Genomic DNA, 25,466 nt, shown 5'->3' with positions numbered 1-25,466 from the left:
TAAATAGAGAAGATGAGTTCTTCAACTAAAAGAAAAAAATTCCCAGCTTAGCTAAAGAAGGAATAATCCCACTGGAAAAGTCAATTCTTAGCAACCTTTAATATTGCAGATGCTGGAAGTCAAGGATGTGGGAGACTAGCTTCACCATCTACTTCAGAGAGATCTCCTTCCTGTCATTGAAAAGATTACATTTGCCTACATTGCATTTCCTCTGTTTCTTTCAATGAAGATTTTTAGATTTCCTACAAATCTGAACTTTCTGACCACTTATATAGATATGCAGAATTGTAATATTAAAGTCTCTCAACCAATCAGAATTCATATCCCCTTCTGTGTATGCAATTCTCAGATCACAACTCACACCAGGGAACTGTACCCCCTGCCTGGGGAGAATATTATACCAAAAACATGTGGTAACCTGCACATGTTACTATGAGATCATTAATAGATAGATACATCTAAGAGTCTTACTCTTGTCAGGTTGTGGATTTTTTTAATGTTAAAAAGGAAATTACTTTTTAAAAATATCAATAACCTGGCTAACACTGAACAGATTAATGTGATAGCTTGATTAATTAAAATCTTAAAAGCACTTCAAGATTTTTAAGTATTATGTTTCCTTTATTTGAGGTGAGGGGACATATCCACAAATGAATGCACATCGGTGATGAACAACTCACAAAGCTCCAGCCAGAAAGACCAGAAAACCATTTTAAATGTCAGAGTCAAATCATATAATTTCATGGGCTGCAAAAAACAGGACTAAAGCATGAAATAAAATACAATTCCAGATTCATGATATGAACCAGTCACATGGGGACTCTCTGCCCCGAATCGATCTTTAGCCCCAGCTGCTAGAGCAAACTGACTATTTTATCATTTAATAAATAACATGAGTAGAAATAGATTAATTCATTTTTTAAAGTACTTGCATCTATGAAGGTCTGTCATTTTTAGGAAGACTCCCATAACCTATTAAGGGGAACAGTGTGCAAAAGGGAGGAACAGATGACTTTTATTAATTCTGGATACATGTGGGCAGGGTTTAAGGCAAGAGTGAGCTGAATATGGAAATCAAAGCCAATCCATTATAGCATATTTTTTCTTTCAAAATATTTTATGTACCAGAGTTTGCACAACATCTTGGCAAGAGCTACAAGGCTGTGGAAGGAGGTGTTTTGTGTTTCACATTTAACGTAAGGACAAAAAAATGTAGCAACAGCTAAATCAGAATTCTTCCCTCAATTGAAAGAATGTGTACAGTATTTTTACTAAGGCCCATAAAGTTTTCTCAGGGAGAAACTTTTTGTATTCGTATGCTCTATCCATAATAGCCAAATAAAACTCTTCTCTCATTTCATTTTTTCCTTCCTTCATCCTGGTGGTATCTTCAAATACAAACAGTGCCCCCCTTCTCCTTCTGCCACTCTTATGTGTTTCCAGTAGGCACAGCTTGGAGTACATGGCTTCAGGAAAAAAAAGGCTGAAAATATTTGTTGGTTTAAAAATGGGATAGAGAGAGAACAACACTAAATTTAGCACTGTCCATCTGTTTTGGTGTAGAGGGAAATGACATCGAGTTTCTTGGAAGATGATTCTTTTATAAATCTTGGAGCACTGTGACATTCAAGAATTCTATTCCATCAAATGGTGGAATTCTAATATCAAAAATCCTATCTACCTTTTCTTCCTCCCTTTTCTAACCACATTCCCTACCCCTAACAGCCAGAAGTCTATATCCCTACCTAATAACTCTAATAGTATTCTGTACCTCTGTCATGTAATCATTCATTCATTCAGGAAACACTGAATCACTACTCCAAATAAAACAGTGATCTGGGCATAACAAATACAATGATAGGGTTATATACCTAGAATGGGAAGGGACCTTTGAAACTCTCTAGTGTCACCTGCTCATTTTACAGATGAGAAAGTTTAATTAACTTGACAAGTCATAAACATCACAAGCCAAATTTGAGCTCAAACTTCTGATTCCAAAGAATATCTTTATGGTAGACTACTTGGATAGCTATAATTAGAGTCTAAAATATGTGTGGAGAAGTACATAAGAGAGGTCTAGGGAAGGAAAAATCAGAATTAAGTAAGGTCATCCAGGAAATTTCATTTCATGGAGAAGGCTACAACCTGATCTCTACCATTGATAAGCCCAGATAGTAAGAATAAGTGAAAGTCGAACAAGGGAAAGGGAGAGGAAAAGGGACTGAGTGCAAAAGTTGGGGATGGGAACTATCATTCAACAGAAACTCTAAAGTCACCAGTGATCTTGTAATTGTCCAGTCCAATGGTCTTTTCTCAATCCTTATCCTCTTTGATCCTCTACAGTCTTTGATTCTCTTCTCCTGAATTCTCTCTTCTTTCTAGATTCTCTTGGCAATCCTCACTCTTGATTCTCCTACTTCTCTGACTGTGCCCCTTCAATATTCTTTATTGCATCTTCATCTATGTCTTTCTCACAAACTGTGGGTATCTTCCCACAAGGACTATCTTGGTCACATTTCTCCCTCTTATCTTCTTCCTTTTGGTGATCTCATTAGCTTCCATGGGTTCAAGATGATGAAGATGATTTCTAGATCTTTATATCAAACGGTTGAATTTTCTATGTTGAAATTTCATATCATCAACTACCCATTAGTTATTTTGACCTGGATGTCCCATAGGCATCTCAAACTCAAATTGTCCAAATTAGAACTCATTATTTTTCTCTCAAAATCTTGCTATCCTTCAAATTTCCCTTTTCTAATGAAAGACCACCCACCAACTTCCCAATCAACCAGGTTCACACACTCAGGGTCATTCTCTATGCTTTGTTCTCCCTCACACTACATATTAAATCAATTGCCAGATCATGCTGTTTCTATCTTTCCAACATTTTTCATATAAAATTTAAACTCTCTTTTCTTCTTTCTTGTGTCCACCAACCTAGTTCAAGCCTTCATTCCTTTTGCCTGGACTATCATAATTGTGCTCTAAATGTTCTATCTCAAATCTCTCCTCACTATAATTTTTCCTACAAACAACTACCTAAGTAATTTTCCTAAAATCATTTCCCCCATCTCTTACTCAATAAACTCCAGTGGCTCCTTATTATCTCCAGGAGGAATTATAACATATATCAAAAATTTTTACAACCAGACCTCTTCCCCTTTTTATAGTTTTCTTACATGTTTACTCCTCTTTAAACATAAGTTTCAGCTATACTGGCTTTGCCTTTGCAAAGATTGTCCTCCATGTCTAGATGTAGTAGATAGAATACTGGGTGTGGAATCAGGAAAATCTGAGTTCAAATTTGTCCTTTAATACTTGCTAACTGTATAACCATGAATAAATCATTTAATTTTTACTTGCCTCAGTTTCCTTACCTATAAAACTAGGATAATAATGGCTCTATTTTTCAGGGTTATTGTGAGGATTAAATACAAAGTACTTAGAAAAAAAAGTGCCTAGTGCATAGTGGGTGCTTAACAAATACTTGTTTCCTTCTTTCCTCCCCATGCCTGGCATGTTCTCCTTCTTTACCTCCAAGTTGTAGTTTTCCTGGCTTCCTTTAAGACTTTTAAATTTCACCTTTTGCAGGCAGCCTCTCCTGGTTCCCTTGGCTGCTAGAGTATTCCCCTTTTAAAACTATCATCCTCTATTTTGCATATATCCCATATGTAAACATTTATTTATATGTAATTTCCCCTTTTAGAATGCAAGTTCCTTCACTAATGCATTGTTGGTGGAGTTCTGATCCAACTGATCCAACCATTCCAGAGAGCAATTTGTAACTATGTCCAAAGGGTAATCAAACTATGCATATTCTCTGATCCAATAATACCACTACTGGTTCTATATCTCAAAGAGATCATAAAAAAAAGGAAAAAAGATCTACACGTGCAAAAATGTTTGTAACAGCAATTTTTATGGTGACAAGGAATTGGAAAATGAGGGGATGCCCATCAATTGGGGAATAGCTGAATAAGCTGTAGTATATGAATGAAATGAACTACCATTGTTCTATAAGAAACGATGAGCAGGTGGATTTCAGAACAACCTGGAAAGATTTATATGAATTTATATGAATAAAGTGATAGAACCAGAACATCATACACAGAAACAGCCAAGATTATGTGATGATCAACTATGGTAGACTTAGCTCTTCTCAGCAATACAATGATCTAAGCCAATTCCAAGACTCATGATGGAAACGCTATCCACATTAGAGAAAGAAATATGAAGACTGAATGGAGACTGAAGCACACCAATTTTACCTTTTTTCTTTCTCATAGTTTTTCCCATTTGTTCTAATTTTTCTTTCACAACATGATTAATATAGAAATATGTTTAAATTTATTTTACAGGAATAATCTACATCAGATTGCTTGCTGTTTTGTGAAGAGGGGAGGGAATAGAGGAAGGGGAAAATATTTGAAACTCAAAATCTTATAAAAATTAATGTTGAAAACTATCTTTACAGGTAACTGGAAAAAATAAAATGCTATTAAGTTAAAAAAAAAAAAAAAGAATGCAAGTTCTCTAAAGAAAGCACCTACTTTTGCCTTTCATTTACATTTAAAGCACTTACTACAATGTCTGGCACAGAGTAAAATGCTTTTCCAACTGAGCAAGTTTCCAAATTAGGACTTTCTACACCAAGGAAATTACAAGTCCAGACATATGTTTGTCGTGTATTATATTTGATATTGTATTGCATATTGCAAAGAGATAGTCATTTTAGGGGCATGACCTCTATTAAGAATAGTCTACATTTACGTCAACACAAAAATTTCAATTGTTGAATGGGTATAAAGTTCAAGAATGGAATACCCCCCAGTTCTGAATGATATTTCTGAATATTTGTTGGAACTACCATAAAACTCTATTGGAATTTTCTTTGAGAGTCCATAACTGCTTTGTGGAATGTGGTGGAGTTTTCACTATAAGAGTCATGGGGTAACTTGGCTTTTCCAATAAAGCCCTAATATTACTAACCCTGCTTTTTCTTACTATTATTTATAATGCCAGTGATCATTTCTCCTACCATTAGAAAACAATCCTCTGAGTTACAATCCATTAGTTGTGCTTGATATTTTAACAATATGAAAATGTATAAAAGCTAAGCTCCTGATCTTTGGGCAGCATTCTTCTTCTTAATTCACAGTAGCTTTTCTCTTTTTCTTTCATTTCTTTAGGATCAACACTCTGTGGTAGGCCAGAATACAGGCCCCTGTCCAAGTTCCACATCTTGCTCGAATCCAAACACTGGAAGTAGTTACATGAACTCCCAGCAATCGATGTTGAATCAGCAACTGATGGAGAAGAAGCAGGCTATCCAGAGGCAGATCATGGAGCAGAAACAACATCTTCTCCTTCAACAGCACATGCTGGCAGATGCAGTAAGTGTTCCTCGGGACTATAATTTCAATCGTTTTTTTCCCAGAACTGTGGGAGGTTTGATAGCTCCATATACATTTGTTTATTTAGTCTCCTGCAGCTCCTTGTCCTCTGCCCATGTCTTCTGGGAGTAATAAGGTGAGCCTTGGAGTTTCTAGGTTGAGAGAGACACAACACAATTCTGCACATACAAAGTAGTGGGAAGAAAAATTACTTTATTCAGGGATAGAACTGTTGTAATTCAAAGCACCTTTATCTAAATAGTCCAACCAGCCCAGCCCAGAAATTGTATGAGGACTACAAATACCAAATAGGCATTGCTGTTTCCCAGGAGGAACTGAGATTGTTTCTCTTCTATGGGCAGTAGCAGTACTAGAAGAGCTTCCGAACAGCTCTGACCCAAGTGTATTTCAGTAGGGAATGGGAGCAAATCAATTCAATTTAATAAATATTCAGTAAGCAGCAGAGTACTGACAAGACTTTGGATCCTGGAGAAACAATGACCATCCCTCTTCTTAGGTTACATAAGGAGTAATTACAAAGTCATAGGTTTGTTTCTCCATTTCACACTATATATTAGACAAAAATTATTGTTTTCAGGGCTCCCAAAGTCTTCTAATCCGGTTCAAAGTCTGATCTTGGATCCCTGTTCTGAGTGCAAGTGCCTGATCTGGACTTGGGTCTGAGCTTTAGGCTGCTGCTTAACTCAAGTCACTATTAGTCAGCCTGGAAGCTTTGCTGGTTCAAGCTCCTCCTAGGTCTGGATTTCCTGCTCTGATTATTCTTCCACAGGCTTCAAACTGGGATAGAAGTTAAAACTGAAACTACTCTGTGTGGTATATGAGTCACCATGCTACTGCTTGCTTCTGAAATTTCCTCCTTTCTCTATGCAAAGGGCACAAGGCCCTTTCTCAGTCTACCCTTAATCTGTGACCTGGATCTGGGTAGTGGGCACTTAAAGATGCCAGTTGGCAACTGTTCCTGCATCCTGCTTGAGATCATACCTAAGTATGAGTCTGAGACCTTATCTTGCCCTTATCTTGCCCTTGGGCACAGTTCATGCTCCTGGCCAGACCCATCCCCACTGTCCATAAACAGCTTTGCCTTTCCCTGGTTGGACAAATTAATCAGTGTAATTGTTTTCTTGGCTTTCCCAATTAAAATAAAATTTGGTCTATTTTCTAGATCTGTTTAAAAGAGTTTGAGGAGGGGATAGGGAGCTCACTGTATCACTTTGCACCATCTTGGCTTGGGTTATTATTAAAGAAATGAATACTGAAACACTTTCCCTTTCAAACACTTGAAATTATCAGAGATTCCTTTGGAAAGGATAGGAAATCCTTGAGATTGTAGGAGTTTCACAATCATCCAGCCAATTTCTCACACAATTCCCAAGTCATTTCCCTTAACAATTGACCTCTGCTTGGGCTCTGGACCCTCTCCTTTCCTAGGCAGCTATGTGGTACAACAGAAAAGCAAAAAGAACTGAGTTCAAATCTGACATCAGGAGATCTGAGTGCCAGTGTCAGATATTTACTACCTGTATAACTATAGACAAATCATTTAACTTCTGTTTGCCTCAGTGTCCTCATCTGTAAAATGTGGAGAACAGCATCTGCTTCACAAGGTTGTGAGAATCAAATGAATTATTTAGTACAATGCCTAACACATAGTAGGCACTTTAAAAATTCCTGCTTCTTTTCTACAACTGAGTAACCCCTCAACTATTTCCTCTCCACTATCTTATTTTTTTTTTTTTTGCAGCAACATCAGATCACAGATTTGATAGGATACTTAGACCAATCTGTATTGGAACAAAAATTCTTTCTATAACATACCCAACAAGCAGTTATCCAGCTTTTTGCTTAAAGGCTTTCCTTTAACTAATTCTTATCTCATTGGGTTGTTGTGAGGATCAAATGAACTACTATATGAAAAGTGTTTTGCAAACCTTAAAACTCTACATAAATGCTAATTAATACTAAAATTTTTAACAAAATTAACTTAAATAAAATTAAAACTTACTAAATTGATAAAATAATAATAATTAATATTTATATAGCATATCTGTGTGCCAGGTACAATTACAATTATTATCTCATTTGATTCTCACAACAGTCCTGAAAAGTATTGTCCCCAGTTTATAGAGGAGAAAACTGAATTTAAAAGATTAAATGATTAGTCCAAGGTCACATAGCTAGTAAATATCTTAGGTCCATTTTGAACTCAAGTTTTCCTGACTCCAGGTCAAGTACTCTATTGATTATATCAACTGGCTTCCAAGTTATTAACACTATTATTGTTATTGTTGTTGTTGTTGTTGTTTTTTATTTTATTATTATTATTATTATTATATTTGACATGACTGAGACCTTTCACCATCCTGATGATCTTCTTCTGGATATTCTCCAATTTATCAATGTCCTTCCACCAAACAACTCCCAGAACTGAGAACAGTGTTCCAATGTGGCCAAGGTAGAATACAGCAAATCTAGCACCTACTTAGTCCTGGATACTCTGTCTCTATTAATGAAAACTAAAATTATATCCTTTCTTTTTTGGCCCTTGTTTCAGACCTCCTATGTAACTGAAAGAGGAAAAGGGTAAAAAAAAAAGTAATAATATCAAGTTAATAGGAGTATGTTATCCAAAACAGAGCAGAAAAAATATTTTACATTGTCTATTTAAGCTATTTCTTCTGCAACTCATAACTGGGAAAGCCCTGGCAATATTGTCTTCTTGCTTCATAAAATGAACCCTTAAAAAGGAGAAGGAAGAAAAAATAAAAACAAAAATTAATTCACTGAAAGCAACCCCATTACCATTACCTTTAAGAATGATAATAATAAATGGTTTGATTAAATTACTTCTTGGCTCTTTGGTTGCTTATTATGGTACGTACTTTTTGTACTTTGCGAATCCCATGATTTCATCTGTGTGGCTGTACTTGTGTAGCCATTTCACACCTTGGTTGGAGGTCTTCATGAGTTGCTATGGCCAAAAACCATTCCTTTCCTGGTGGTCAGCAGTCTGCTTATAAGCATCTCTGCAATTAGCCTAGCCAGTCCTTGGATGATAGACACACTGTTACTGAATCCCAGCATCTCAAGGTTGGAAGGCAATTCAGGGACCAGAATCTAGTCCAATTCATGCCCAAAAAAGAATCCTTACGCTAATGTTGCCACTAAGTGATTCTCCAGCCTCTGCTTAAAGAGCTTTACAGCGAAGCTTCGAGGTTTGGTCTTTCCCTCTGGGCTTGCCAAAGCCTGGAGGCAGGACATTTTCCATGGAAGACTCATATCCTTGTAATTTCCAATCTCTCACTTAGCTTCAACGGCAAAGGATGATGTTTTAAGAGGTAATACACAAATAAAAATGAGGCTTCTCCCCAGACATCTTTTCTCCTTATAAGTCATTCCACTTGGTGGTCTCATTAGCTTCCACAGATTCAATGATCCTCTCTATGCTGATTATTCTTGAATCTACTTATCCAGCTCTAACCCCTTCCCTAATTTCCAGTGTCTAATCTCCAACTGACTATTTGATATCTTGAACTGGATGTCTTGTAGATATCTTGAACTCAACCTATCCAAAACCGAACTTATTGTCTATCCCCCCAATACATTACCCTTCTAAGTTCTCTCAGCCAAGATGGTGCAAAGTGATACAGTGAGCTCCCTATCCCCTCCTCAAACTCTTTTAAACAGATCTAGAAAATAGACCAAATTTTATTTTAATTGGGAAAGCCAAGAAAACAATTACACTGATTAATTTGTCCAACCAGGGAAAGGCAAAGCTGTTTATGGACAGTGGGGATGGGTCTGGCCAGGAGCATGAACTGTGCCCAAGGGCAAGACAAGGGCAAGATAAGGTCTCAGACTCATACTTAGGTATGATCTCAAGCAGGATGCAGGAACAGTTGCCAACTGGCATCTTTAAGGCACACCATCCTTTCAGTCACCAAGACTCATACCCCTTCCCCAACATCCAATCAGGTGCTAAAGCCTGTTGATTCCACCTTTGTAACATCTCTCCTTCTCTCCTCTGACTGCCACCATCCACATCCAAGCCTTCATCACCCCATGCCCAGATCAGTGTAATAATCTTCTGGTTCATTTCCCTACCTCAAATCTATCTACTCCATTGATTATCTTTTTATTCAACTGTCAGACTGATTTTCCCAAAGGTTTGACTATCACCCTGCTATTGAATAAACTCCAGTGGTTTCCCACTTTCAGGATAAAATATAAAATCTTTCATTTGACTTTTAAAATCTTTCAAAACTTGGCCCTTTCCTATCTTTCTAGCTCTGTTATACCTACCTCTCCTTTGCTCTCTGACATTCAAGGTTGCTTGGTCTCCTTGATGTTTCTCAAACTCTCTCAGTTCTAGGTGTTCACTGATGTCTCTCATGCCTAGAATTCCCTCCCTCCTCATATCCAGCTTCTGGCTTCCCTGATTTTCTTCAAGTGCTGAATTAAATCCTACTTTCTGCAAGAAGTTTTTCATATCTTTTCTTAATGTTAGTTTCTTCCTTCTAAGATTAGCTCCAATTTGTCCCGAATATATCTTGTTTACACATAGTTATTTACACATCATTCCTTCATCAAATTGTCAGTTCTTTGAGAGCAGGATTTTTTTTTTTTTGCTTTTTTTTTTTTTTATCCTTAGTAATTAGCATAATACCTGGAACATAGTAGGCAATTTAAAAATGCTTTCTGATTGTTGATTTTAAAAATTCAATCACCTCCATGCATCAGAGGAAAACTTTCATGGAAGATACAAAATAACAAGTATTATAAGGAACAACTTGGTGCTTCAGATAAAGTACTAGATCTTGGTTTAGAGGCCCTGAGTTTGAATCATGATTCTGTCACTTGCTATCCTAACTTTGTCTCTTTGCTAGCAGCCTTGCCCCTATATAGGCATCTTATCACTGCCTCTCTCCTACTACTTTTCAGTTCCTTCGCATATATTATCTTCCTTTATTAGGATATTAAATGCTTCTTTCTTTTCCTTCATTTCCTTGCAATGATTCCTTTCTGTGCCTGTCCACTGTGCCTATTCTTTTCCCCAAAATTTTTCCCACCCCAAATCCCTTGGGAATCAATATTGGAATTCTGCATTCAGAATTCTTATTCAACAGAATAAGAAGTCAGTGCCCCCTGTGCCGATCTGATAGCAGAAATCAAGGCCAGAGGGAGCAAAAGTCATGAGCTTAGGCTGAAGGTAAAATTGGGAAACATACTGCTAATCCTCAGGGGAAGGGGAATGGGGAAGAAGTAATATCATGCATTACAAACTTTTCTCTGAATCCTAAAAGGGCTTTCTTTTTTAAAATTTATTTTTTGTTATTCTGAACTCCATACTCACCAACTCTTCTGTATAAAGAACAGTAAATGAGAAGTGCTAGTGAAACCACAAATCTATTTAAGAAAGAAGGAAGGAAAAAAGGACATAAACTTAAGGGCAAGAATCGTCATTCTTTTCACTGGTGTTTATATCTGTAGTGCTTGACATCTCATAAGTACTTAATAAATTCTCATTCTCTCTTTCTCTCCTCCTCCTCCTCCTTTTTCTTCTTCTTCTTCTTCTTCTTCTTCTTCTTCTTCTTCTCTTCTTCTCTCTCTCTCTCTTTCTCTCTCTCTCTCTCTCTCTTTCTCTCTCTCTCTCTCTCTCTCTCTCTCTCTTTCTCTCTCTCTTCCTCCCTTCCTCCCTTTTTCTCTCACACATACACTCTCTCTGTTGTTCAATCCATTCATTTATCCATCCTTGTAACCTTAAACAAGTCATTTTACTTTTATAAGACCGCAGTTTCTTCATTTGTAAAATGAGGAGATTGGACAAGATAATATCTAAGGTATTTGGTTCTAAATCCAAAATTCTTTTCACTATGCCATTACTTTAATTATGGCAGAGAATTGAAGGCAGGCTATTTTCCACAAAGGGTTCATTTCCTTGCAATTTCCTATCTCCCACAGGGCTCTAATTGCAAAGGACAATGTTTTAAGTTGTAATACATCAATAAGAATGAAACCTCTTTGCATGTCTTTAAAAGGGATTCACATTTGTCATTATCTAGAGGCTATTTATTGAATTTGGGTGTGGTTTTATCAAATCTAAGGAAGAAATGATCTCTGATGGTACCTTTTCTTAACATATGCTTCATAATGATTTTAATCAGTTTGGCTAGGCTAGATCTGAGACTCTTTAGTAGTGTATTTCTCCCAGGAGTATAATTATTACCTGTTTTTTCTCCCCTCTGAGGAAGCTTTATGTGCATGACATAAAAAGAGACATAGCACTTATTAAAAAACATTAGTTTAGCCAAATTAGTTCTTTTTTTTCTTTCATGGATCTGTGATTTTGCTTGTACCAGGAGCTCCCAGTGCAGAAATGCATTTTGCTAATGCAGATAGGGGACCATTCTGCAACTTAAGATTCTTTGAGCTTTACCTGGGTCACCAAGAAGTTAAATGCCTTGCCCAGGGTCACACAGCTGGTATGAATTAGAGTCAGGCCTTGAGCCCAAGATGTCCTGACTCCAAACCGGAACATCTATCTGCTATTCCAAATTCCACACTGCTTTTTTAAATAGTCCTATTAAAAAAAAAAAAAAATAGGGATGTTTTGGGAGCAATGTTCCTAAATCTACTCTAAAGACATAATAACCCTACTCCACTACCTCACCACAGGATAGAGACAGCCCTGGCTCGTTAAAGCTTTTAACAATAGAGTGCAAGCTTTGTCTGTCCCTGCCAGGCTGGAAAGGCTTCAAGCTTGGGGCTATGACTAAATGACCAAAGGACCTCATCCAAGGATCATCTTCCTGTTCAAAAATGCTTAGGTAACATCAGTTCCAGAGGGAACTTAGAGGACTTTTATTCCAACCTTTTCATGAGGATATTATAAAGGGATTTTCTCTTCAGGTGTAGGTTGAAATAAACAATCTCTAAACTCCTTTCTCACTCTGAAATTCAGTGATTCTACAACACAGAAACCAAAAACATTAGATTGTGCCATGAAAGTCATAGGCTTAAGGAAAAAGTAGGATTTTGGAAAGTCTAAAATTTGGCTTGAAATCCCCAAAACCAAGACTACATGGTAGTTTATACTAGGGTAGATGAATCTTGCCACATTTCAGGTTCACTGAGAAGCACAAACAATTTCTCAGACATTTAGGGTTTGCAAAACAACAAAATGGATTTTTACCATTTACCATTTTTTTCTTTCACTTTTAAATGCCTATTTAAAAGAAATTTAATCCATTTGATTCTGATTCATTTGTACTTAGATAATCAGAATTGTGTTTTATGAGTCATTTGATGTCCAAGAACTCAATGAGTCTTTGTGTGGGTTTTTTCTTCTAAAAATCATGAATTGGAGTAGCATTTGTTGTTATTTTAGGGATTACTTGCCTTTTTGGTAGACTCCATTCAGTCTGAAATGTCTGAAAACTCAAATTTTAGATGAAATCTAAGTACTACAGACTATATTTTATCTTCTCTTAATTTCCCCAATTTATTAAATTTCCTACAATCTTGTTCCATGTCAATCTTAAAAAATTAGTTTTCTTTGTTAGAGATCACTTCTGTCGATGACTGGAAACTTAAAGCTACAAAAGAAACAAGCCCTCCCCTACTTTCCAAACTCTCAGTATCAGCAAGTAACATAGGAAGGAAGGAAGGAAGGAAGGAAGGAAGGAAGGAAGGAAGGAAGGAAGGAAGGAAGGAAGGAAGGAAGGAAGGAAGGAAGGAAGGAAGGAAGGGAGGAAGAAAAGGGGGGAGGAGGGCATGAAGGATAGAGGAAAGGGGGGAGGGAGGAGATTTAGAAAGAGGGACACCTTTTAGTTATTGTAATTAATTACTAAGGACATTTAGTTAATTCATAGATTCATAAACACAGCTGGAAGGGAATTCAGTCCAACCCCCTCATTTTACAGATGAGAAAACTAATTCCCAGAGAAGGTAAGTGATTACTAAATTTATATGAGTAGTAAATTATAGAGATGAGATTTGAACTCATGTCCTTTGATTCCCTATCTGGTTCTCTTTTTTATATTGAATATTAAGAGTTTAAGAAATCATTTAATTATTTTTAAGAATAAGAAAATCTTAGAAAAATGTCTATGGCTTTAAAGTAAGAGTATCAGGAATAATATATCTACTTATTTTGCTAGCCCATCTTATCTTTTCTCCCATAACTCTAGACTTCTTGGTTCCAGAAAGATTCACAAATAAAAAGGTAGCAGACATGTCTCTTTCAACAACTTTAAACTAGAAGCATGGTCACTTCAGAAATTAAAAAAAGACATGTTCTCATAAAAATAAAAATCCAAGATAAATGAGCTGTGAAGAATAAATAGGAAAAAAAACAGAGATGCTAATGATTATAAAGGAAAAACAACTTGCGAGTCATTTCTGAAAACCCACTGAAATAAAGCAGAATTCTGCCTCAATTAAGACTACAACATTGGGCCCAGGACATTAAATTAATGATTTACAAATTATTTTTATATCTTTGGGATCACATGATCTCACTAGTTAAGGAAGAAAGTCATATAAACTGTCGTTATTTACTGATATTATTTTATTTTCTCAGGAGAAAATTGCTCCACAAGATCAGATAAACAGACACTTGACAAGGCCACCCCCAGATTATAAAGACCAAAGAAGAAATATGGTCAACATGCAACCAACAAGCCAATATTCTGGTAAGTAGATATGAAATTAAGTCACATGCAGAATTGTGAAAGTAAAAATGCAATTTGAGGTATTTCATGCTTTATTTTCTCCTTTGAAGTATTAACTTTCTCATCATCAGAACCTTCTGCAGCCTTCCAATTTTCCTCCATAGAAGGAAATATTTATGCTTTCCTCCTCAAGGGGAATTCTGTAACCTGCTTAATGACCCCTCTGTGATTTAGTAAATGCTTAGGGAGTTCTTTAGGCTAACTGAGTCCCTCAAGGTTACTTACTAGTCTAAGTTTCTGAAGCAGGATTTGAATTTTTATCTCTGAATCCAAGTGTAATTCTATCCATTATGCCACTGATTCTACCAAAATCTAATTATTAACACAATATTTTTTATCTATTGTCAGTACTTCACATTTATTCTTCTTGACTCTCTTCTCTTATATTCTTCTGAAACTTTATTTCAATTTAACTTAGTTCAACAAGAATTTTTTTTGAGGTTTGATATATGCTAGGACACCGTAGAAAACCTCATCTCCTAACTTTCTTGTTCATTTGTCTTGTTCATACTGTCCCATGTATATCTAGGGTTGGCAAAAGTTGCTACATTTCAATGAAATTTTCTCATTTTAAAAATATGGCCCTACTTTTTCTAAGCATCCTTGAAGATACCCATTTGCCCTAGTCCCATTTCTGACTTTGAGGTTAGTATCTATTTTCTTCCCTTTGAGATTTGTTCATTTTAATCCAGTATAGAACTATGAACTTTATTTTATTTGATGAAAGAGGATGGTGTCACTGGTCCAACTTAATTCAATAAACATTAAGTTCCCACTATATACAAAGTACAGTGTTAGGCAACAAGAATACAAAAGAATGAAAAATGACACCATACTTACCTTGAAAGAACTTATAATGGAATGGGAGGTAGAGAAGAGAGGTAGCAACATATAATATAATAAGGAAATGCTAGTTAGAAGACAGAAATATTAGGATAGGTAAGAAAAGGGTTGAAAGAAGGATGGGGGCAATATGTGTGGGGAAGGTGGGATAAATATGAGCAATATTAAAAAAAAATAAATTCAATAGAACTCAGAACTATTTGAATGAAAGGGATAAAAGAAAAGGAAAAAAAAATTAAAGATGATTCCCAGATTCCAATCAAAAAAAGGAAAGAATTCAACTCAATCCAATTTATGTATCAAATGTGTACTATGTATAAACTACTATACTAGATGCTGGGATTTAAAAAAAAAAAAAAAAAAAAAGTAAAACAATCCCTGTCCCGAGGAATTTACATTGTATGGGTTATAGTGGGAAAAAAAAGAGGATTCATTTTTGGATGTGTTCAATTTAAGATGCCAAAAGGCAGTTGATAATGATGGATGGGTTAGTGCTCAGGAGATAGAATGGGTTGCATATATTGACCCAAGAGTCATCTGTATAAACACTTAAAGTTTTGTGCCAAGGTATATCCTATCATCTGTTCTCACTTCCCACTGTCTGGTTCAAATACTGCCACTGTCTCTAGTCATTATTGCCATCTTAATTGGCAATCTAATAGCTCTTTTTGATTGCATTCTTCCTTGACCTTCTCAGAGTATTTGATATACTTCTTGAGACTTTCACCTTCCCTGGTTTCCATGACATTATTTTCTCTTAGTTCTTCCTGTCTTCTAAATCTTTTCCACTGATTTTTAAATGTATTCCTCCTACTCCCAGATGTGGATTTCTTACAACACTCTGCACTTAGTATTTCCTCTCTTTCCTTTGGAAATATCATCCAATCCCCAGGGTTCCATGATCATCTCTATGTAGCTGACTCAAAAATGTATATATCTGACAGCAGTATTTCCCGTGAACTCTAATCTCTGAAGGCAGTCTCTGAAGGCTGAGATGATCAGGAGAGGTTTCACTGAGGGCCTGGCTTTTAAACTGAGCTCTTAAGGAAATTTAGAACTTAAAAAGAAAGATGGGAAAGGACATCTCAGGATGCCTATTTGGGGAATGTTGCAAAACTACTTGAGATAGAAGTTGGAGAGATAGGTAGAAATCCGGTTATCCTTGTATTCTATTAGTCAGCCTTAGTACGGTACAATAGAAAGAATGCTAGAAAAATCAGGGGTCAAAACTCAACTCTCTCACTTACTGTGTGACCATGAGCAGATCTAACCATTAGTTTTCTCATTTATTAGACAAGATGAACTCCAAGGCTCCTTTCAATTCTCAGTCTGTGAACCTATGAATCTGCTTCTTTCTCTAGAATACAATCTCTTAGCCAGTTAGAGGGATACTGCCCAAGAAACCAGCATATACACTGACTGTGTTATATCAGAAGATTACATATTAAGGCACAAGATAGAGTAATGTTTAGGTAATTAGGTAGCATTAGGTAATGCTAGACCTGAAATCAAAACCTGGGTTCAAATCTCCCTCTGACACATCTTAGCTATGGGAACATGAGCATATCCCTAACCATTCTGAACTTCAGTTTCTCCATTCATAAAATAAGATTTTATTTATTTTCACTCACTTATTTAAATACAATAATTTCATTTATTTATTTATTTATTTTATTACAATAATAATCCTTCACAAGATTGTTGTGAGACCCAAATAAGGCAATCAATGTAAAGCTCTTTGCAAACATCATATATTGTTCATTGTTTCATGTCTTTCTACATAACATCAAAACTACAGTATTTTTCATGGCACATAAGAGTGTCACAGACCCAGTACGCATACTGATGCAATTTTCCTTCTTTTCTCAGGAGGCTCAGCAACTGTGAGTTTGAACTCAAACCATGCTTTGGCAAACCCTGTCTCCACACATAGCATTTTGACCCAGACTTCCAACCTGCTGTCCACTTCCCAAGGAACAAGGATGCCTTCTTTACCCACCGTCCGCAACATTGGGATATACGGAAACTTGCCTTGCAACCAACCAGGTACCTACAGTGTCCCTTCGGGAATGACTCAGATAGCCCAGCACAGAAGTACCAACCAAATGATCACCGGTCAGAGTAACCCCATGTTGCTGCGGCCCTCTACCCTGGGGCCTGGGAACAACAACAGCGTGAGCACTTTTGGGTCTGGCTCCATGGCCAGCTCCCAGCAAGTGAGACCCAACTTAAACCCCGGCGTCACGAGCATCCCGGCCCAGAGACCGCCAAATGTCATGATCACTTCCAGCACCACAGCGCCCACCTGGGCCTCGGTGGAAGCCTCAGCCAAGCCGCAGGAGGCCCTGAAGGCCCCGGGAGTGCGCTTCCCAGCCGGCTCCCCAGCAGCGGCGTTCGCCGCCACTCAGCCTCTGCAGCGTGGCGTGGGTAACCAGCAATTTTCCCAGCGAGCCGTGGCTCCCCCAAGCCAGCTGACACCAGCAGTGCAAATGAGACCCATCAATCAAATGAGCCAGACAGTGAATGGACAGACTCTGGGGTCACTCCGAGGTCTGACTCTCAGACCAAACCAGCTAAGCACACAGACTTTGTCAGGACCGGGGCTGAGCCAGGCCGGGACAGGTATAACTCAGGCTCCATCCCTGCCCTCCAACAGCTTTCCTGCTACCAACCAAAGCGCCAGGGCCTTCCCAGGGCCTGACCACGGCAGTGACTTAGCGTTTGACTTTCTCAGCCAACAGACTGATAACATGGGACCAGCGCTGAATAGTGACTCCGACTTCATAGATTCCTTACTGAAAACCGAGCCTGGCAATGATGACTGGATGAAAGACATCAACCTTGATGAAATCTTGGGCAGCAATTCATGAACAAGAAGGGATGGGAATTACAAACTCCGAGCACTCAAAGGCAGTATTTTATATAGACTCTGTAAAGGTTAAGCTGTTGATTTTTAGTTTTCCCTTTTAGTGGGACTGTGTAGATACCGTGGCTTAATGTTGGGAGACAAAAGAGTGATGACTGTATTGAAAATGTTGGTACAAAAAATTTCCCCGAATAGTAAACTTGAGGGAAGTAAAGTATGAGATGACTTTTCATAGCTCTGAATTATAGGATAGGATATCCAATTCATTCAAATGGAACTGTGATGTCAATGTATATTTTTACTGGGTAGAATGGGCCACAAAACTCCTTTCTTTCCTTCCTCCCTGAGAGAAAGTGATGGGAATTTGTAAATCACTTAAGTCTCATGTGATGCAGGGGAACTGGCTCCAAATGGAGCACAGAATAACAGATTCTCTCTCACACTTGATCATTCTTTGTGCTGTTTTAGCTTTATCTCTGGTTTATTATTTTAAACCACCTAGAGCTTCTGTGGAGAAAACTACAAGATCTGTTTGGAATGTAAGAAAATCGACCAGAGTAAGCAAGGGCCTGGAATGAGTCCAGCAGGCTATAGGCCTCTCCCCACCCACCTTGTGCTGCCATATGCCATTCCTGGTGGAACAGACAACCAAGAGCATTGTTCCTAGTGTTGGAATCAGGAGTTGGAGTTGTGCAGTCTCTGAGGGAAAAACAAAAAACAAAACAAAATAAAAAAACCTTTGCTCTTTTGAATGAATTCACAGCTGATTCCCCAATCCATTTCCAAGTTTTATATACAACCAAGACCTGGATCAAAAGTTGTTGCATGCCTGTCTGTATGCATTAGATTTCACTTTTTTTTTTAATCACTCACACACCACAATGTTCAAAAAATGTCCAGCTGGGCACTGTCATAAAAGGGATTTATTTGGCTTACAACTGTAATTGGGGGATGGGGAAGGGGTAGAGGGTTTGCTGTAAAAGTTCTCTCTGGTCAGTTCCGAAGATGATTGAAATTGAAACCAACCCTATTTCCTGAGCTGACAAAACAGATTTCTAAGTCCAGGAAGGTTGGGAAAGCTTTACCAAAGCTTAAATTCCATACCGTCTTCTCTGACGGCAAAAAGAGACAGGAGGCCCTGGAAGGAACCAAAACTGGGAAAGTAAGGGACAGCAAACTGCCTCTGAGGAACAGCTAAAATGTTTAAAATGTACCTGTCATGAAAGTTCACACACCATCCATTAAGTGTTCAACCCATCGCTTAATATAAGAAAGGAAACATCTTAAGGCTATATATAGCCTCCATATCCAAGATCCAAAATCTAAGTTTCTACTTTCACTGAAGCCCAGTGCCTCACTGACTAACTGACAGAGTGACCCTAGGTGAGAATTAAATATTAAATATTAAATAGGCTACTATTTAATCTACACACAATTCTCCTGGAAAATGGAATTGATCTCATTGAAAGTGGTATAATTTCCCTTTTCTGCCCTTAAAACCTAAGTAATCACCCCTTGAAATATGCTTTCACTCATACCTTTTATGCTCAAAGCTGAAAATATCAATTCTATAAAAATAACAACAAAAAAGAGCAATTTTTGTGGCTTCTGAAAACTCACCCATCATACTCTAACATGACTAAGAGCACTGTCCCACCTTCTGTCAGGCAGCATCCACACCACTGGCCCAGGTTCTTCTCAGTGTTGGCTTGTAAATATAAAGAAATTATTTGTTTTGTAAACTTTTGTAAAAAAATATTTTGGTAGAAATAATTAAAAACATATTCTTTGGGTTATATTTATACATATGTGAAATAAATATACTATCAGAAAGTTATATTTTATACAAAAAGTAAATTGTTACCTTTTGTATGCTAATATACAAAGTTTTTGTATAATACAATGGTTTATTTTTTGCTCCATGCCTAAATTGCAGGTGGCCAACTGGGAACTTTAGAAAACGATTAACAGGCTTACAGATAAATGTACATTATGAAACCTCCATAAAAAGCATTCCAGGTTTCAAGCCTTTTTTTTTTCCTTTCTGCAGTCATATTATTTTTTGAATCCATAGTTCTTGTGTTTTTATTTTGTTATAATGTGTGTACTGTATTGGTCCTCACTGCACGTGGTCTGCTCTGTGCTGTTCCATTTTATAAAGCAGTGTTTTCTCCAAGCAAATGGAAAGGAAAAACAACTGTACATAAACACATTTTCTGCCTTCTCCGTGTTACTGTATATACCAGCTAGCACTCAGCAGTTGTGCATCTTTGATTCAGCTTATATTTTTACCCTAACAAATAGTATGTTTTACAGTAGCTCTCAGAATTAAGCAAAGTAAGCCAATCAATCAGAGTTTTTGGAATAGCTTCTTTCTTAATGTGAATTTCATCATTCATGTCTATTTATTCAGCTACTCATTAAAATGCAGGAAAATGATGGTGAAAATTATGGCTCCTATATTTTCTCTTTGCTTGCATCCTACTCCTAACAGTAATGGGATTTTCCTGAAAGTTGAAACAATAAGGAAAATTTGATAGATACAATATAGCCACAACTTTGGAATTTATGACTTAAGAGCTTCTGGATACAATCTCCTTTTGAAAGAAATACTAGACTATTGAATTGATGGCATTGTTGATCTTCCTGACATATTATATAGGAGACAGAATTAACTTTAAAAGAAAAAAATTAAAGGTCTAAAGGGTAATTTCAGCAAACAGATCCTTCTATGCTTTGTTTTAAACCCAATGACAAGGAAAAATAAAAATCTATATTATAAATGAATGCACTAATATTGTTTGCATCTGTGTATCATGACATATACCCATTACTGTAAAAATTCCAATATGTAAACAATTATTTTGTATTGTGTGTAATTTCATGTGTTTAAGAAAAAAAATAGTTTTAAAAAAAAGTCTTATTTGCATGTAATCACATTTTTCTTCATACCAATAAATTCCCCAAATCATAGCTTTTCAGAGTTAGACAGAACCATAGTATCAATCTAATCCAAATGGTATCCAAATTAGTATCTCCTCTCCTCTTCATTATATCAGAAAATGGTCAGACTATTTCTATTTAGAAGACACAAATGAGGAGAAACCCATTACCACCCAATTCAGCCATTCCACTTTTGAATAGCTTGGATTAGCAATTTTTTTTTAATATGCAGCATAAAATTGCCTCTTTGTAACTTCTACCCATTGCTTCAAGCTCTACTGTTCAGCACAAATCTAAACCTTCTTCCCCTTGGAGTAAATCATCAAATCCTCCCTGAATCTTCTCTTTTCCAGGTTAAACTTCCTCATCTCCTTTGATGTCTTCCTATAGAAGTGAATGTCCAATAGTTGATTGATTCTCTAGAAAAGTTTTTTTTTTTTTTTTTTTTTAGTTTCCTGCAAGGGAAATGGTGACTTCTAAAGTTTATTCATTTAATATTCAGTAAATGTTTATTTGTGTGCAGGACCCTTCAATAGTAATGATATTGTCTCATATTTATGTAGCAGCTTTTTAGTTTCAAAGCTCTTTCCTAATAACAATCCTATAAGATGGACAGTGTAAGTATCTATTATTATTACTCATCTTAAAAGAGGATGATCTGTCAAAGTCAGGATATCTAATTCTCAAGTCCAGGACTCTCCCTACTACAGGGAGCTTATGATCTTAGAAACTCTAATGATATGACATTATAGGACTTCACTTGACCTCCTCTACAGGGTTTGTTCAATTCTAGCTTTGTGAACTGACAGGAACAACTGTGGTCCTGGAGTTGGTTTATAGAGTAAGGATCAAAGAATCATCTATCTAGAGCTGAAAGTTATTTCAGGGACTGTATAGTACAATCTCTTTATTGTATAGGTATGGTCGAGGCCCACGAATGTGATTATGTACAAGGTCACACAAATAATGCCAGATGTGAAAATTTAAACCTAGGTCTTTTAACTCCATAACTGGGACTTCTTTTCCTATGTCCAAGGAGAGAGACTGGTTGGTGGAGTAGGCTAGGGATTGAGGGTAAAAGAAGCTTGGAAGCAATTCTGTCTACTCCCTCTGCTGTAGAATCATGGAATCATAGAATATCAGATCAGTAACAAATTTTTAAGATCATCTCATCCAATGCTCTCATTTTATAAATGAAACTTCTTGTCTTCTGGATTATTTAAGTTGAATGTTCTTCAATTATCTTTTGGGCCCTCTCTTCTCTTTCTCTCTTGGAATCTCTTTAATTTCCATAATTTAACTGCCACCTTTATGTAGATTACTTCCAAATCTCTGTTTCTAGATCACTCTTTCTTTTGTGCCAGTTATTCTTTTGAGACCTGCATTTTCAAGCCTACAAGATATCTTTACCTGCATGTCCCACCAACATGTCAAAATCAACATACCCCTAAACTAAGTTTATTCTTTTTTCCCACGTATCTCCTATTGATTTCACTGTTTATTACACTGTTCACCTTATCTCATGTTGTAACATCTTGAAAATATCCTTGATTCTTCCCTCTCTGGTACTTTCATATCCAATCAGTTGTCAAGTTCTGTTGATTCTGTACAGTTCCTGCTGATGTTACTAACCCCAGTGTAATGCACATTATCACTATCTTTATTAGTGTTATTCATAGATCATTTTCTTCAATGTTCAAGAATTTGTGATTTTATCCATCTTCCATTGATCCATGTCAATGGATCACTTTCTTCAATGTTAAAGAATTTGTGATTTTATCCATCTTCTGTTGATCCATGTCAGTGACATTATGAACAGCTTTGGTCAAAAAAAAATCCCATCACCTGTGAACTAGACTTCTGGGGACAGGCCTTTCTGACTACTGGACCCCATATGCAAAGCTTTTCTAGGTTGGTAGATAGAATCTACCAGAATTTGCACTCTGCTGGCGTAATCTTTAAAATTCCAGGCTCACCAAGGTGCCATGATGAAACAGAGGAGAACTTTAATGGATGAATTTAATTATTGGTAAAACAAGTAAAGAATAAAAGAGAGAGGCATTATGAAGTAGCTTAGATTCAGGAGCTTCTGATACTTTTTAACTGTGATCCCAGACAAATCTATATACCTCTATATACTTCTACAACTCAGTCAAAAGTCAAAAGCCATCTCATTCCAACCTTCTCATTCACAGATGAGGAAACTGAGACTCATGGAGATTTCCTAAAATTACATAGATAACAGAGCTAGGATTTCAGTCAAAATTCTTTCATAGAAGAAAAAAAATTTCTTTCTACTCCCTAATATAAAACTATTACAAAATCTTCATGAGAAGAGGGCATACCACACATATCTGAATTTCTCATGAATTTAGGTATTCCTGGGCAAAATATTTACCACTTACTGACTTAGTCTAAGTGCTCTCAAAACTATAGGCCTTAACCAAAGAGTTTTTATAAGTTGTCAACATAAAACATCCACTGAAAAGGGATTCAGGAAATATATACTAATTACCATACTTGTAAGGCATGTGAAGAAAATCAATTTTATGATTTCCCATGAATCCTATGTCCCCAAGGAAGAAGAGTCTTAACAGGGCAAGAAGACTGGCCCAGTCTCCTTGAAGCTGCCAAAGACATGTATATTCTTTAACCTTCTGTCCCCCAGAAAAATAGCAGATGGAAGATTTTAAAAAGTACTCTCTATAACTTAAGAGAGCAGCCTGAGGCTCAGAGAGCTTGGTGCTTTCCCATGGGCACACAGCTAATAACTGTCAGAGGTGGGATTAGGTACCCTGGCCCCAAGTTCCATTCTTTAATTACCATACAATACTGCCTTTTAAATCCCAGGAGACCTACCATGAACTACTTTGCAGTCTCTCCCTTTCCCCCTCTCCTCCCTCAAGTCATATTTAAACCTGGTCTTACAGTACAGAAGAAAAAAATGAGCCCAATTTAATTACAGAGCAATTTGGAAACCGAGGAGTTAAGGTAGTATTATCAAATAGAAAATCGAATTCTTCTTGCAGTCTCTATCTGATAAATTAGTTGTGAATCTTACACCTTTATTTTCAAACTATTGCACTTTCATTGTCATTCTCCAACATAATGAAACAGAACTTTTTCAACATTTAATTAATCTCAAATAATCAATTTATTTTTAAAAGACTTCAAAGCCAGTCAATAATAAACATTTATGAAGCACCTATTTTTGTGCCAGGTCCTGTTAAGTGTTGAGGATACAAAAATAAGCAAGAAAGAAAGAAAATAAAAAGAAGAATCCCTCAAGAAGCTCACTTCTAAAGAGGAAAGCAACAAACAAATAATGTACATACAGGATGAGTAGGAAATAATTGAGAGAGGGAAGATACTATTAAGAGGATTTGGGAAAGGCTGCCTTTAGAAAATGAGATTTTAGCTGGGACTTAAACAATCAGAGAAGGCAGTAAGCAAAGATGAGAAGCTAGATAGAGCATTCCAGGTGAGGAGACCAACCAGATTTAAAATGGGGAGTAAGTCAAAATTCAGAAATGACCATTGATTATAACCCTGGGTAATTAGAAGGATGGTAGTATCCTTCATTGTAATAAGAAAGTTAGGAAGAAGGGATGGATTTTAGGGGAAAGAAAATAAATTAAATTTTAGATATTGAGTTTAAGATGTCTACAAGACATTAAATTTGAAATTAGGAAAAAACATGGCTGTTGCAAGTATTATTATCATTAATAATGATATTATTGTTGTTTCTAAAAACAGATCAAAACAAACTAATTAAAATTTAATTAGGGCAAAATATAAATCCCTACATTTAAGTTTTTTTTTTTTTAATTCCTACATTTAAATTAAAAAAAAAAAACAATTGTATAATTGTACAACCACAGGATTGAAGCAATCTGCCTTGAAAACACTTTACATGCAAAAGATTTAAGGAATTTAGTTAGTTAAAAGTCCATGAGTAGATGATAGTATAATATGGTAGCTAAAAAAATCTAGTATAACCCTGAGATTGATTTAAAGCATAAAGAGACAGAATCTTATCATTATGCTGTCCACATCAATTCTGGGCGTGATCCTTTAAGAGGAACATTGAAAAATGAGGAATGGATGAAACCATGCCATATTGAGAAGGAAAGACATGACAACTATTTTCAAATTTTCTAAGAACTAATATATTGAAAATGTTGAAATGGGAGTGAGACAGAATTCAGGAATGACAAGGTAGTAGATATTGTGTGACTTTTGGCTAGAGAGCTAACATGGGCTGATATGCAAGTGCCAGTTCAGCTCAATTCAATTCAATTTAACAAACCATTGTTCTCTATTATGGATAATTCAAAGGGAAAAAATGAAACTATATTTATCCTCAAGAAGTTTCTAATTCTACTGAGAGAGAACTGAGGAAGAGAGAGATAGGAAAGGAGAGGACAAAAGGAGGGGGAAAGAAAGAGAACATTATTAGATAAATACATACAAAGCAATTTGCTGAGGCAGAGACAACTGGAGGGATTATAGAAGGTACCATGGAGGATCTAACAACTCTGGATTTAACCTTGAAAGAAAACAAAGATTATGAAATCTGGAAAGCAGGAGAACCTCCTCATGAGTTACAGACACAGGTGACAGCTTGCTTTACGACAGGGACCTGAGAGATGCAATGTCTTATTGGAC

General features: G+C 36.6%; 1 protein-coding gene across 1 annotated transcript in view; it reads left to right on the top strand.

Annotated features, from left to right (window-relative positions):
- The window catches only part of MAML2 (mastermind like transcriptional coactivator 2), a 414,851-nt gene extending 394,209 nt beyond the window's left edge, over positions 1-20,642 (top strand). The window contains exons 3-5 of the mRNA XM_051986842.1: positions 5,193-5,396; positions 13,996-14,107; positions 16,859-20,642. Coding sequence (XP_051842802.1) covers positions 5,193-5,396; positions 13,996-14,107; positions 16,859-17,859 — 1,317 coding nt within the window. The 3' untranslated portion in view covers positions 17,860-20,642. The remainder of the gene's footprint in view (positions 1-5,192; positions 5,397-13,995; positions 14,108-16,858) is intronic.
- Positions 20,643-25,466: the final 4,824 nt, after the last annotated feature.

Source organism: Antechinus flavipes, chromosome 3 (genome assembly GCF_016432865.1).
Source record: "Antechinus flavipes isolate AdamAnt ecotype Samford, QLD, Australia chromosome 3, AdamAnt_v2, whole genome shotgun sequence".
Lineage (NCBI taxonomy): Eukaryota > Metazoa > Chordata > Mammalia > Dasyuromorphia > Dasyuridae > Antechinus > Antechinus flavipes.
The sequence above is the reverse complement of the archived record's forward strand: the minus strand, read 5'-3'. Positions and strand labels throughout refer to the sequence as shown.